The 15,197-nt window shown below is 39.9% G+C and overlaps 2 protein-coding genes across 3 annotated transcripts in view; one reads left to right on the forward strand and one right to left on the reverse strand.

Annotated features, from left to right (window-relative positions):
* NRAP (nebulin related anchoring protein) overlaps positions 1-6,141 on the reverse strand; it is a 66,932-nt gene extending 60,791 nt beyond the window's left edge. For both annotated transcript variants that reach the window (XM_063132683.1, XM_063132682.1), the window contains exons 1-3: positions 5,835-6,141; positions 5,375-5,469; positions 4,182-4,269 (exon numbers count right to left, since the gene is read on the reverse strand). In XM_063132683.1, coding sequence (XP_062988753.1) covers positions 4,182-4,269; positions 5,375-5,469; positions 5,835-5,906 — 255 coding nt within the window. In that variant the 5' untranslated portion in view covers positions 5,907-6,141. The remainder of the gene's footprint in view (positions 1-4,181; positions 4,270-5,374; positions 5,470-5,834) is intronic.
* Positions 6,142-10,405: 4,264 nt separating this feature from the next.
* CASP7 (caspase 7) overlaps positions 10,406-15,197 on the forward strand; it is a 29,441-nt gene continuing 24,649 nt past the window's right edge. The window contains exons 1-2 of the mRNA XM_063132687.1: positions 10,406-10,511; positions 14,191-14,309. Of these exons, the coding sequence (XP_062988757.1) occupies positions 10,497-10,511; positions 14,191-14,309 (134 nt within the window). The 5' untranslated portion in view covers positions 10,406-10,496. The remainder of the gene's footprint in view (positions 10,512-14,190; positions 14,310-15,197) is intronic.

Here is a 15,197-nt window from a genome sequence, read left to right on the forward strand (position 1 = left end):
CAGGATGTTTTTTTAGGTGACAAAAGGAAGGGAAAGCAATCTGATTTTTCTAGCACACACATATACTGGAAGTAACAGGATCTCCTATCACTGCCATCAAACAGAAATAGAAATTGCTATTAATCCCAGAGTCGTTCCAGAGCAATTCTGTCATGCCCAGTATTAAAGGAAATGTTGCTGTTGTTATATATTGAGTTTGGGATGTCACAGGATCTGGAGTTTTGTTTTTCTAAGTATATCTGAAATTCTAAGAATTATCTTGGGAAAGAACAATATAGAAGAAAGGCTAATTAAGCTGTAAGGAAAATATTTTGCATACAAAATAGAATATTGTTACCCTGTTCTTATCATACATTAGGTATTCAATCTGTGTACACTTACCTGGGAGTAAGCCCCAATGAACACAGAAGGACTTACTTCTGAGTAAGGATGCAAAGGATTGTGCTAAGTGCTTCCCATTCCTGCTATGAAAACTGGGACGAGATATAGATGTTTAAATTAGGAAATTTGGAGCATTGTAATTGGGAGCACAGTAACAAATTTTGAAAGCACAGAAGTATTTCAGAGGCTTTCCTGCAGCTTCAAACTGAAGGGTGGGGAAATTCTAGCAGCTGCCTGACATTTCACCAAATTTACCCAATGCAACCATGTAAAACTTCCTCGACTTTATATTTTTGTTAAACACTAAGATCTAAGTACCAGGTTCATCAGAGGTTTGAAAAGCCTTTTTTTGTTTAGCGAACCCGAGTTCAGATTCTAATGAATCTGCAGACACTCTCTGGTTTAGTGTCAAAGACTCGACAGTTTCAGCAGAGTTTTCCTTTGAGTTTTCTGGTTCAATTGAAACGAAATTTCAAAGGAAGGCTTGGACTGTGAAACAAAGCTACAGAAAACGTTTGCATGAACTCCTCTGACTGAACCCAATGTGCTTTCCACACCTCAGATCAGCATTTTATTTTATTTTTTGGGTGAGGAAGAATGTGGATTTTCAGTGGCATATTAGCTAGGGAAACCACTAAGAGGTCTTGCAATACTTACTTAGCTGAAAGTCTTTCTGATTCTCCTTTTGTGAGTATAACCATGATTTTAAAATGTACAGAAAATAAGCCTGAGATTTAACCTTTGGTTTTCAGTATTGTAACATAATTAGGGTGACCATATGAAAAGGAGGACAGGGCTCCTGTATCTTTAATAGTTGTATTGAAAAGGAAATTTCAGCAGCTGTCGTTTGTATATATGGAGAACCTGGGGAAATTTCCTCTTCATCACAACAGTTAAAGCTACAGGATCTATACTAGAGTGACCAGATTTAAAAGAGGGTAGGGCACCTGCAGCTTTAAGTGTTGTGATGAAGAGGGAATTTCACCACATTCTCCATATATACAAATGACACCTGCTGAAATTCCCTTTTCTATGCAGCTGTTAAAAGATACAGGAGCCCTGTCCTCCTTTTCATGTGGTCACCCTAAACATAATCCCCTTATGGGGACTTGGGCCAGATCTACACCAAGCAGGATATGACACTTCGAAAATGGTTTGAAAACTGTATACGGAGTGTGTCCTAGGCCCCAACAGTTGTCACTATTGTTATAAACCATTTTAAAGCAGTAGTGTAGATCCTGCCTTGATTGCACAAATGGTGTACTAACGTGCAAAGAGCCACACTTAAATGTTGGGGATAGCTCTGTATTTATAGTTTCAGCATCTGCATGGAACTGTCCTCCACTGAAATGGAGGGCGGGTGAAGGTTCTTGCTTATGCAGCAGCTCTGTCCACACATTGGGACTGTGAGGATGCTTTGAATCAGGTTAATAATGTTTTATCCTCTGGCTGTGCAATGTAACTCCACAGCGGAACCCTGCACAGTCCAGAATAGCCCAGTCCAGTCTGAAGTCTAGCCAAGTGTTTGAGCTGATGCAGAATTTCATCCATTTGGTCAACGCATGAGAGTAGTTGCTATATAACAAATTCTTGTGTGCTTGCATAGGGCCAGCCCTACCATTAGACAGTAAGTCAACTGCTTCAAGCAGCTAATGTTGAAGGGCAGGGAACATGTTGAAGGGCAGGGGGTTCTCTTGGATCCAGAACTGTCACTTGAGGCACAGGTGAACTCAGTGGCAAAGAGCACCTTTTATCAGCTTAGGTTGATATACCAACTATGCCCTTATCTGGACAGAGATAGCCTAGCTACAGTTATCCATGCTCTGATAACCTCTCCTTTGGATTACTGCAATGCGCTATACGTGGGGCTGCCTTTGAAAACGGTCTGGAAGCTTCAGCTGGTACAAAATAGGGCAGCCCGTTTACTAACAGGGACTGGTTGGCGAGATCACATTACGCCAGTCCTTTTACAACTTCATTGGCTGCCAGTCCAGGTCCGGGCCCGATTCAAAGTGCTGGTATTGACATTTAAAGCCCTAAACGGTTTGGGGCCAGGTTATTTGAAGGAACGCCTCCTCCCATATGTACCTGCCCGGACCTTAAGATCATCTACAGGGGCCCTTCTCCGTGAGCCCCTACCAAAGGAAGTGAGGCGGGTGGCTACTAGGAGGAGGGCTTTCTCCTCTGTGGCACACCGGTTGTGGAATGAGCTCCCCAGAGAGGTCCGCCTGGCGCCTACACTGTACTCCTTTCGTCGCCAGCTGAAGACCTTTTTATTCACTCAGTATTTTAACACTTAATTTTAACTTAAATTTAAATGTTACTGTTTTAACTCTGTATTTTAATCTTATATCAATTTTGCTGTGTGGTTTTATCCTGGTTGTGCTTTTTATACTGTATTTTGTATTTGTGCTTTTAACCTGTTGGTTGTTTTATTATGGTTTTAATTTTTGTGAACCGCCCAGAGAGCTTCGGCTATTGGGCGGTATAAAAATGTAATAAATAAATAAATAAAATAAATAAATAGCAAGGACATGGAGGATACCTGCGTATGCTTCATGGCAGGCCCTACACCCCCTAAGGCAGCCTGCTGCCCACATGATTTAGTGGAAAACACAGTCCCATTGCTAGTGCTGAAGTAAGGTTGAAGTGCTACTCCAGTCCGCTTCTACCTGTGGAATTGGGGCTGTGGGGGGAGGGATGGGACTTGCCTTTTGTTTTATGTAGCAAAATGTCTTAGGGCAGCTTTGAGGCTGATCCAGTTTAAATGTAAGCTAAATCAATTTAGTGAACTGAGATTTTCATAACATATTCTTTTATAACTTTCAAAAAGAAAAAGGCTTAGATGAAAGGAGGGTCCCATTTCATAAAAATCTTCATCAGCATCAAAATGCCCTCCCCTTCACTGCAAAAGAGCAGTGTTTAATGGATAGTTGTTGTTTTTTGGAATGACTAGGGGCATGGCTAGACAAGGGGGTGGAAGGGGATGATCTTGCAATTTTATGATCGCAAGATCGTCCCCCTCGTCTACATGTGGTGTGCAATGTCCCAGGAGGAAGAGGAGTCGCAGCTGCCATTTTTTAAAAAGAAACAGGAGCTGGAGCGCACCAGCATTCCAGCGCAAAGGTAAGTCTTTTTTTAAAATAGCCCCGACCCCACTCCCCCCACACCCCTGATGGGCATGGAGCACTTGCAGAGCTCCGTGCCCTGTGCCCGGCTCCTCGCGTTTTCTCGTGAGGAGTTGGGACTAAACTGGTTGGTCACACGTCCCGCGGCCTCGGGATCATCCTGGGACTGCGAGAAAAGGCGGGGGAAATGTGTAGGGCGATATCCTGGGGAAATGCAGGGATCATCCCTCCCTGCTCCTGGGATCCCCTGTGCGTCATGTGGATGCACAGGGACGATCCTCGGGATATCGCCCCATCTAGCCATGCCCTAGGTTTCTATAAGTATTTTGTACTTAAATCTCTGAATGACTAGGATCACCCATGTGATAAGTATAGGCACCATTGTGCTCACTGTAAACAAAGGACCATTTGTGCTTAATGATGCCCATAACCAGTTCAGATGGCTACAATGAATTGCGATGTGATCGTGTGACATACATGGTCCCTAATTGGCTGGAATCACTTGAGAAGAAATGAAATTAAGAAATATGGCACAAAAGCAGCAGCAGAGGGGTGAAATTGGCTTTGAACAGTTGCATATAGCTATGGGGGAAAATATAGGATTAAGGAAAACACATGGCTGTGCTAATGTTCCAGCTAATATAAAACACATTAATTCCTAAGGGGTCTTACCTCGCTTACTGCTTCAGACTGCTTTTTCACATTCATATTTATTGGTGTTTCAAAAACACTTGTGAATGTATTGTTTTTTGGATTATGTCTACAAAAGAAAGCAGATACAATTTTAGGAAACTATTCTCAATCTTAAGTAGACATGATAGATAGATAGATAGATAGATGCAGGCAGGCATCTTAAAACACTGAACTGACAATCAGAAATGCAAGTAGCAACTTACATAAACATTTTTACTTTGTGTGGGTGCCTACAACTCAATAAATTTTAATGATCATTCTATCAGTGCTGTATTTCTAATTACAAAAATGAATAACAGAACTAAAACAACAACAACCCCATCATTTCATTGCAGAAGACACATTTAAGAGGAAATGGCCATGGTGACTTTTTAAAAAACATTGAAGAAGTTGCAACTTGAAAAACTATGTTTTGGTTTTTGGGCACTGGAATGCCTCCTTTCAAAGGACAAACAGCAACTTTGGAGTAATGGTACTCCATTTTCATTGGGAAGATGGCATACTGGGAAAGGGTTAACATGCACACAAAGCTATAGCTATTTGTTTTGGGCTTTGTTTTGCTTGGTTTTTAAAAAGAGAAGCCCTCATAGTGGATCTCCTATATTACGTCTAATTTGGCTCTTAATCAACCTATCTCACAGGGTTGTCATGAAGCTAAACTGCCATTTTCTTGGATATAACTGTAATGTATCCATTTTCATTCAACTGTAATATATCCATTTCATTCATTAAAAAGAATGAAAATGGATTCACCAGTGCCTTTAACTAGGTATATTTACTCATCCCTAGCTCATAAAGTTTATGCTACAATATATTTGTTATTTAAGCTGTAATGGGACCGTTTCGGGGTTTTGGTGTTGTTGCCTTTCATTTTGATTGCTACAATATGGCTACAACTCTGTATTCTGAAAAACAGTGAGATTAAAGCAAATTAATCTGAAGGGAAAATTAGCTGATCATCTCAACAAGTCTTCGGTAGCATCAAATTAATCTGAAGGGAAAATTAGCTGATCATCTCAACAAGTCTTCGGTAGCATCAAATTAATCTGAAGGGAAAATTAGCTGATCATCTCAACAAGTCTTCGGTAGCATCAAATTCAGTCCAGTGAGACCCTGTTAATGGATTATAGAGCCATAATGTTGTCTTGTTAGAAGACTAAAGACACACTTACGCTTGACAGTAAGGCCTTTTCTCGTGGCTAACAAAGTTATTTACAGTTAGCACCATCTTGCAGACCTCGCAGTGAAAGCAGGCTTTGTGCCATGTCTAAAAATAGCAAGGACAAAAATACAGTGAAAGTTGCTTATGTTTCATATGTTATTAAACCTGTTTTAAAAACTTTTAAATGATTATTCTTGGCAGTCCGATAAACAACTATTCTTACTGTATGAAAAGGTATATGTCAAAGATTCATTTCTCACACATAACCTTTAAGAGATGTAAAACATTCTGCCAAATTACATGCTTAGCAAAGTTCAGTTCTGACGTCCTACTCATCCAACATGAATAAAGGTTATGATTGTTTAGGATATTTTCTACTGAGTTCAATTAAAACAGATACAGGCTATATATCCAAAGAGTATTATATCAGAAGTTTTCGTAACAGACAAGAATAAAAAATATCTACTGACCTGGTCAATACAGTTTATCTTCTCTGCAGGATAAACCCCGTAGGAACATCTGGCACAAGGCTGAATATTCATCTTTAAGTTATCCAAGGAAATAAAAAAGAATTATTAAAATTTCAGAGGATACAAAAATATGTGCAAAAAAAAAAAATGCTTTGCCCTTTGAAACACACTCTAGTCTTTCTGTGCCAATCCACAGTCTCAAAGCTTCTAACTCCCGTTTGATAAACTTCTGCTTCAAACTCAGCTGTTGTCTCGTTTTTAAAGCTGCCACTTACTAAGAGGGGTTATTTTGGCAACTGTGTAAGAGTTCATGGGAGGGAAAGAGACAGGAGAATTCAGTGACACCTTTCTCTAAATAGAAGACTGAACTCAGAGAGAAGCATCATGGTCATATGAGTGAGAACATCTAATTGTTAATATTTAAACTATGGAGTTTTAACATTTAGTTGCCAGAACCTCAAGGCTGGCTTCTAAATATATGTCGCTTCATCTTTAGATTATTATCTGTTGGCAAAGAGTCACCATTAAGATGAGAAGGGAAAAGTGGTTTCCCAATTGAGTTCAATACACAACTGACTCAGAATTAATTATTGCCAGCTCCTACGGGAAGCTGTATATACTATATTCAAGCTCACATTCAGATTGAGGACAATGTTCCTCAGATTATAGGCTATCCAGACATAAAATCCTATAGACAGTCCGCTTTCATGGACCTTGTCTACTGGATATTGGAGATACTTCTCTATATGGAGTATAGTGTTGTCCATAATATGCAAGGAAAAAGCTAAATTTGACTCAGAGTCTACATTATAGGATTTAGGTCAAATGGATTTGGTCTACAAGACTTGGCTGGAATACTAACATTTTCCTCATAATTCCCACATCTTTCATCAAGATCATTTTACCTTTGTCCAAGCGTTGCCTGTGTATTTTCCTGTGAACTGCCTGGACAACCCTTTCCAGCAATCTGTCTATTCACTCCAGGTTGAAACACCACTGGACATTCCATTTTACCTGCTTCATCTTGCTTTTTACTTGTTTCAGGAGTTTAGGTTTGAGTTCCCCTCTATCTCTGTTGTGCAATGTTTCAGTGCAATAAGAGTATATGCACACAATTCTCCCAGTATTCATTTGACCATCAGATCCATCTTCTTTTGTCAACGTGTCAGGATCACCATAGTCTTCAGCTCTACCATGAGATTTCCAATGCAGGGGCTTCCAAATATTGCAGATCTGATTGCAACACCTCTGTAATTAAGGTTAAGAACAAAGCAACATGAAAAGAACCCTGCTGGATCAGACAGAAGGCCCATCTCATACAGCATTCTATGTCCACAGTGGTCAACTAGATGTCTATAAGAACCCCCCAAGCAGAACATAAGCACCCTCTGACTCATATTCTTTAGCAACCATTATTTAAGGGCATATTGCCTCTAATACTGTAGGTAATGTAAAGCCAACGTGACTAGTAACCAAATGTGTCTAATCCTCCTTTAAAGCCATCTAAGTTGGTGGTCATCATTGTATGTTGTGGTAGCAGCGTCCACAGTTTAACTATGAGCTATGTGAAGAACTACTTCCATTAATTTATTTATTTAAAAGACTTCCTTTATCTGTCATGGTAACACCAGGTTCTAATATTATGAGGGAGATAAACCTCTCATTATATACTTTCTCTGTAACATGCATATTTTATATACCTTTATCATGTTCTCCCTTACTTGTCTTTTTTTCTAAGCTAAAAGGCCCAAATATTGTAACTTTTTACACAGGGAAGTGTCTCCAGCCACTTGGCTGTTTTGGTTGCCCTATCTGCTCCTTTTCAAGCTCTACAATATTCTTTTTGAGATGCATTGATGAGCATGGTACAATGGGACTTACTTTTAAATAGACATGGATAGGATTGTGCTCTAGATGTGTATATTCTGAGATCTGAGAATGTATTTCAAGCAAACAATGACCCAGCTTGACTCTATGCATGTTTTCTCATTGGCTATATGAAGTGTGCATTCTCCATAATGATTAATATTTGGAGTAATCGGATAAGTGTAAATCAGAAGCGAAACATTTAAGCAGCTTCACCAAACAAAAATATGGATTTTAATTAAAATTAAAATATAGCGCATAGTTTATGAAATTGTGAAGATTGGCCTGTGTATTTTATTTTTAAAAAGTTATTGGATATTAAAAATGAGAAACTGTATAGAACACGCCAGGAGGCTTACATGTCTCGTAGAATCCAAGAGCAGTGGGGTAAGGGAAGCATTAAGGATTCACAAAGACGGCTAGAAAGGAATAGGCTTTGCCACATTGGAAATGTTCTCCTTACTCAACTGCACCATATTCTCCATATACCAGAGTTTATTTCACATTTATATCCTATCCTCCCCCAATAAGCTCAGCAAATATACATGGGTGTCACCAAATTGCATGCTCACACAATAGAACATAAGAAGCTGTTTTAAAATGAGTCAGACCATTAGTCAATCTAGTTTAGAACCAAAGCAGACATTACTTTAAATCTGTATCTAACGGCTACATCATTCCTTCCCATTTTTTGCCTGGAGTAGACACAGGGTTCCGGATCCAGATTGGGATCCTAGGGTTGGGGGGTTTACAAATTGGTCCCCCTGCATCTATTCTAGAGTACAAATAGGAGAAAAAAGATATAGCTGCTAAATTTGGATTTAAAGTAATGTCTGTTTGGTCCAAAGTATTTTCTGCACTTGGGGCAAAAAAAGATATTACTTTAAATCTGAATGTAGCAGCTGCATCTTTTCTTTTTCTTTCTTTCTTTTACTCCTGAGTGGGTGCAGGAGTCCTGACCTGGATCAGGACCATGGTGCTCTACCACCGAGCTATGGTCTTTCCTTCTAACTGTCACCCTCTGAGGTAGGCAGGGCCAGCACCGGGCATCCTTGGGCAGCTGCCAAGGATCCAACAGAGCCCACCACTAATCCTCACCCAAATGTCTGAATTGTAAAAGTAAATAAATTCAGGCCACACTCAATAGGGTGGGGTGGGCACGAGAGGAATTATGGGAAATGTAAATAGTGACTAGACCCAGCCACCCAGCCGTGCTCAGACAACTTGTGAGTACTGCCACTGCTGCCCACCACTACAAGGGACTACTGACAGAAGAGGTGCACTACCAGGGAGCAGTTTGGCCTAGACTCCCTGAAACTTGGATCCAGCCCCAGTGGTGGGTTAGGATGAATGTGTGTGTCCCCAAAATCACCCACAGCAAGCTTCATGGCTGAGCAGGTATTCAAACCCAGATCTCGATCAGTTCCAAATCCAACACTTCCCAGCCACACAATAGTTATCACAGGATCTACACTACTGCTTTAAAGCGCTTTATAACAGTTTTGACAACTGTTGGGGCCCAGGACACACTCAATATATGGTTGTCAAAACTGTTATAAGGCACTTTAAAGCAGTAGTGCAGATCTAGCACTGAGGCATATGTGACCTCTGGGAAGAACAGATTGGCCCTTTCCCTTTCCAGGGCAGGATCTACACTACCGCTTTAAAGTGCTTTATCACAGTTTTGACAACTGTTGGGGCCCAGGACACACTCAATATAGTTTCTCACTCTCTGTCTCTGCAAGTGGGTGGAAGCTCACTCATGTCCTGCTGCCCACAGGGTCAGTGGTGAAGCTAAGTCATTCTAGACCCTGGATTTAATTGTCTACAGGTGGGGCGCTTTTAGTCATGTATATGACTTCAAAGTTGTGAAGCACATAACTAACATTTCTGTGTGTCCTCCGCTCCCATGCTTTAATTTCAGCGGTTTCTACATGCAGTGGTTCTCAACCTTCCTAATGCCACGACCCTTTAATACAGTTTCTCATGTTGTGGTGACCCCCAACCATAAAATTATTTTCGTTCTTCTCTACACGATCCATTGTCATGGGATGGTTTGCTAATAATGAAAATAATACATAACAATAGCTTTAATATTGCAAAAGATGATATATGACATAGTTCAGTCAATACAGTTTCCTAAGACCATCGAAAATATGTGTTTTTCGATGGTCTTAGGCGACCCCTGTGAAAGGGTCATTCGACCCCTAAAGGGGTCCCGACCCACAGGTTGAGAACTGCTGTGTTAGAACAACAAAACTGTTTTCCAGGCTTAATAATAATAATAACCTGAGCATGTGCAGTGTTGCATTTTAAACTCAACTAAATCGTAGCACCACCATGACTACAGTAATAAACATGGAGTTTGTTTCTGTTTCCCTGATGCCCTCACCACCTGTCGCTATCAGGGAGCTCATTTGGGGGCTCTCTACAGGGCCCTGGACTTTCGCCCTAATGTCTAGGCCTAGCTGCACCACTACAGGGTTGTTGTTTTTGTTTCGTTAATAGAGGCCACGGCGGGGAAGCCCATGACTGTGTTCAGCTTAGGCTTCAAATCTGCGCAACTGGAGAGGAAGTTCCCCGGGGAGTTCAGCTCAGGAGGCGTCGCTATTCGCCGCCTCCGGCTCATAGGCGGGAAGCTGGGGCATTAATTCCCAAGTCCTCTTCGCAGCCGCTTCCTGTGCGACTTAACGCGGGGCCAAAGGGAGCCGCGCGGTGCTTTTGGTTTCGCTTTTGCTGGACTTTCCACGTAACAGCGCGGACGTTGTTGCCAGACCTCTCGGTCGCCCCTTCTTCATGGAGAGCTCGCAGGCAAGTCTCCCCCTCCCCTTCCCAAAGTTCGCTTCCCCCCCCCCCCCCCGTGCAGCCAGGCCGAGCCTCAGAACTTTTGCCGCTACAGCCCAACTCTAATCATTCCGCTTCAATTCTCCACTTTATCCTTTATTCCCCTCTTGACCCGGATTCTGTGCCGTTTCATCTCCTGCGAGTTACGGATTCTTCGTGCCTCGCCCATCGCAAGCCCAAATGTAGTTCTTTACACCTCTTCATTGAATGTCCCCAATCACTGCCCCAATTTCTTATCTCCCCACCCCTCTGCTATCCTGTATTCGCCCGTCTATCCCTAGAGTTGTCCCTTTCGTTTTATAAAAGCAACGATGAAAGCAGCACCTGTTGTATTTCTGCCTGTCATACAGCTGTCAAGTATAACAAGCCCAGCTTCTCTCAGCATTGAATCTCCATGCTAGGAAACACTGGCCTGGTGAACTTCTGCCTGTTGGCTAACTTTCAAATGCCACAGATTGTACCTATCCCTGGCCCAATCTACACCAAGCAGGATATAACACTTTAAAAATTATGAAAACGTTATATGTAATATGTCCTGAGCCTGAACAGTTGTCATAACTGTTATAAGCAGTAGTGTAGATCCTCCCCCTGTATCTCAGAGCTAGGAAGAGATGACCTGGGAAATTCCTACCTGTTATGCAACTGTAAAACATGCCAGAACCTCGGGCTAGATCTACACCACTGCTTTATAGCGGTATTGAAGTGCACTCATAACTGTTGGGGCACAATACACATTCCTTTTATCGCTTTCATGGTGATATTTCTTGCATTTTATTCCATAATTTTAACGATTTTATACAAGGTGTAGATCTGGCCAGAAAAAAGTTACCACTATATCTAATCCACTGGTGGTGAGCCAGTGTGGTGTAGTGGCTAAAGTGTTGGACTGGGAGTCGGGAGATCCGGGTTCTAGTACCCACTCAGCCATGGAAGCTCACTGGGTGACTTTGGGCCAGTCACAGACTCTCAGCCCAACCTACTTCACAGGGTTGTTGTTGTGAAGATAAAATGGAGTGGAGGAGGATTATGTATGCCTCCTTGGGTTCCTTGGAGGAAAAAAGGCGGGATATAAATACAATACAATAAATTTTTTAAAAATTAAAATCCTAAACTTAACACACTCTGTTTTGCCTCTTTCAACTCTACTATTTTACCACTCCCCAGTATTGAATATGCAAACTCACACTCTTGAACGTTGTATGAATTAAATCAGAGCCAACATCACCCTGGTTCTGTACTCGTAATCACATGACTAAAAATCCCTATATATAAAACTCTTTTAAAGGGTGTTGAAGAATAATTTTCAGTTTTACTTTCTGTTTCAAATCGTTACTACATTTTAAATCTTTGCACTGCTTTTATTTTTGTTTTGTTTTTATTTTATACTGTAGATTTGAACTTTTATATTGCATTTTATCATCTTGAATTTTATGGTTTTAATTGTTGTGAACCACCCAGAAAGCTTTGGTTATAGTGCAGGAACTATACTAGAGTGACCATTTTAAAAGAGGGCAGGGCACCTGCAGCTTTAACTGTTGTGATGAAGCGGGAATTACACCAGGTTCCCCATATATACAAATGACACCTGCTGAAATTTCCTTTTCAATACAACTGTTAAAGATACAGGAGCCCTGTCCTCCTTTTTATATGGTCACCCTATATTAGGTCATCTTGCTCTTTTATGTGTTTTCTGCCAATGATTGAAGACTTTTCCATTGAAACAAGGTTTTATCTCTTGCTTAATTTTATTTGCTGACTGCTAGTCCTGGCTCTTTGTATTTTTGTCTTTCTGCTCCTTTTTGTTGTTGTAAATGTGTTTCATTGTTGTTGTTATATTTTGAAAACCACTTTGAGTGACCCTTTTTTGTATGGGGAAAGTGGAGTATACATTCTTTAAAATAAATAATAAGTATGTCCTTAGCATATGTAAAATAGAAAATCTTGCTACAAATAGTAACTGTGTCATACATAGGTCAGAATCAGAAGAACTATTTCAGGTGAACTCAAATGTTTGGGCATGCCCAGTAGATTCCCTAATCCTTTGAACAACTATATTACAGTCTAATATTTATTTTCAGTTTGTGGGATTCCTGTTCAGGAAATACAAGTCCGAAGTGCCCTAAGATATGTGGACATAGTTACACTGTTCTTTGGTCACCATAATCATTTACCTTACTGAATTTGCATCAATATAAATGAGCATAGATACAAAATGTCATGAGATATATCTAGTTAATAATCCATCTGAAATACAGCAGTAATTACATTTATATAATTTCTTTCAATTGATTTGTGGAAGACTTGTTACAATGATTAGAGCCAGAATGGAAGGGTTGGGAAAAAGATTCTCAAGCAAACCCTTGTAATTCAAGTTTTCAAATTAGGGGTTTTGAAACTACCCAACATGGTTACTAAGACTGTCAGCTGTCTAATCTCCTGCCTTTTAACCAATCAATTAAATTTTAAAACACTTGGATATTATCAGATTCAATATAAATTTTGGTTTTTGTTAAGTAAATGTGAGAAACCTTACAATATTGTAAAGAGTATTTAGAAGTACAGTTGAAAGTCTATGCTTAAGCTATTTTTTGTGCCTATGAAAAAAATAGTGCTTGTTATACTAATATTCAAGTGCCAAAATTGCTAAAATTGGCTCTTTCCAATTAAAACTAGCCATTACAGATTAATCAACTAAAGCTTGAGTTGGTTGATCCACTTTGTACAAATAGATGCTGGTCTGATCAGTCACCTGTGGAAAGTGTCACCTCCAGGAGACAATACTGGAAAAAACCCCAAAAGTGTTTTTCTTATTATTTTCATGACTAGCGTAGGCATTTTTGTGGGAGAGTAGGCTAGTAGGGGGGGAAAAGTGAGGTAGTAACTTCTCCAAACTTACTTACAACTCTTGATGCATTTGCCAATTAAACCAGTTTAAAACTTGCAGCCTAATAGAAGCTACTGGACTTCTGAATCTATTAGGGAGCTAGCAGGAGAACCCAATATCTGATTTCTTACACAATGTATATCATCTTACAATTACATCTTTCTGCTTAAAGGAAAGCTTCTGATGGGGCGGGGGGAAAGGTGTAGGAATGTAATTATCACACGTTATAGGAAATTGGATTTGTCCTTAGTGTAAAATTTGAATTTGGAAAGTTAATATTTATATCAGTCATCTAAAATTAATTAACAAGACATGGAGTGCAATTCTGTACCTATTTACTCGGAATTCAGTTGCACTGTATTCTGTAAGCCCTACACAGCGAGTGTGCATAGAATTGAAATCTTAAAAGATTTGGGGCTCAATCCGTATTTTGTTCGCACAACACTATGTATGTTTCACCAACAGCAATTTCTTTACCAACAGCACTCCTTTCATATGTATACATGAGTGTATAACAAAGAGAGTTTGGATTTGAACACACACGTTTTTGGAAAGCATCTCTCCAAGGTGAATTTCAAGCAAAATGTGAACACTTGAATTCAAATTCTAAAATTTTCTTGAATTTTGAAATGTTTTGAAATAGGTTTCAGCTCTAGTAAAACAGTTATTCTGTAACTCTAAACAGGGAAAGAATCAGTGGAAAAGTAACAGTATTTTTAAGAGTGTTGATTGTCGAACTCCATCATTTATTTATCTAAATAGCTCACAGAAGACCTTTCTGATCCCGTCGCTCTACAGATGGATGTAGATGGTGAAAGAATCTATGGCGATGATACAGATGCAAAGCCGGATAGAAGAGGTCGATTTCCAATGCTTATAAAGTAAGGATCACTCTTTTTAAAAGAAGGAAAGGAAAGGAAGAAAGGAAGAGACTTAGTTTGTCTAAAATTCCTATGCATTACAATTTTGGCTCCCAATTTGTCTGTCCTTTACCTGTGAACAAATAATACTCTGAGGCGAGAATTTATCTTTACTATGGATCCGTTGATAGAATTATAACAGGAAAATGCAAACTTTTTTTTTTCCTTATGTGAAATATAGTATATACTCATTTTTGCAAACTGCACAGAACAGATGAGAGTATAAGATAATTTACATACAGCTGAGTACATAGAGGGTCAAAGGATAACATACTGTGAATAATTAATAGTTTGTGAAAGAATCAGCTCAAATTACATGTTATACAATATGTAATAGTAGCAGCAAGCAGAAGTTTGAAACTCCAAGGGAGTAAGACGGGCTTATCAAGGGGTGATGGAATTTGCAGTGTGGATAAGTAGCCTATCCCATCCTCTCCCTCCCAACTGCTTTCCATTCCTGATCACTAAAAGTGCCATTGGGTTACCATTGTCTTCTTTTTGTGTATAACATGTAGTTGGGCCATCAAGATCAATTAGGTTGACGAGTACAAGTGAAAGGCCATTTTCAGTGTTTGCACCATATGTCTAGAACTCCCTCCCAAGGCAGGTAGATCTGGATTGTGCCCTGACTGGTTTAAACAGGTTTCAAAGACCTAAAATGATAGGGTGGGTTTTTTAATGGTTATCGCTCTCTGTTTTAAATTGCAACCTTTGTCTATTGGTCTATATTAGGAATTGTTTATGCTGCTGTTGAACATTTTTAATTACAGGTTTTAAAATGGTTTTATGATTCTAATTGCAAGCTACCTTGAGAAACGTATGTTTTTGAAAGGCAGCATAGAAATCCTT

This window comes from Elgaria multicarinata, chromosome 8 (assembly GCF_023053635.1).
Source record: "Elgaria multicarinata webbii isolate HBS135686 ecotype San Diego chromosome 8, rElgMul1.1.pri, whole genome shotgun sequence".
NCBI lineage: Eukaryota > Metazoa > Chordata > Lepidosauria > Squamata > Anguidae > Elgaria > Elgaria multicarinata.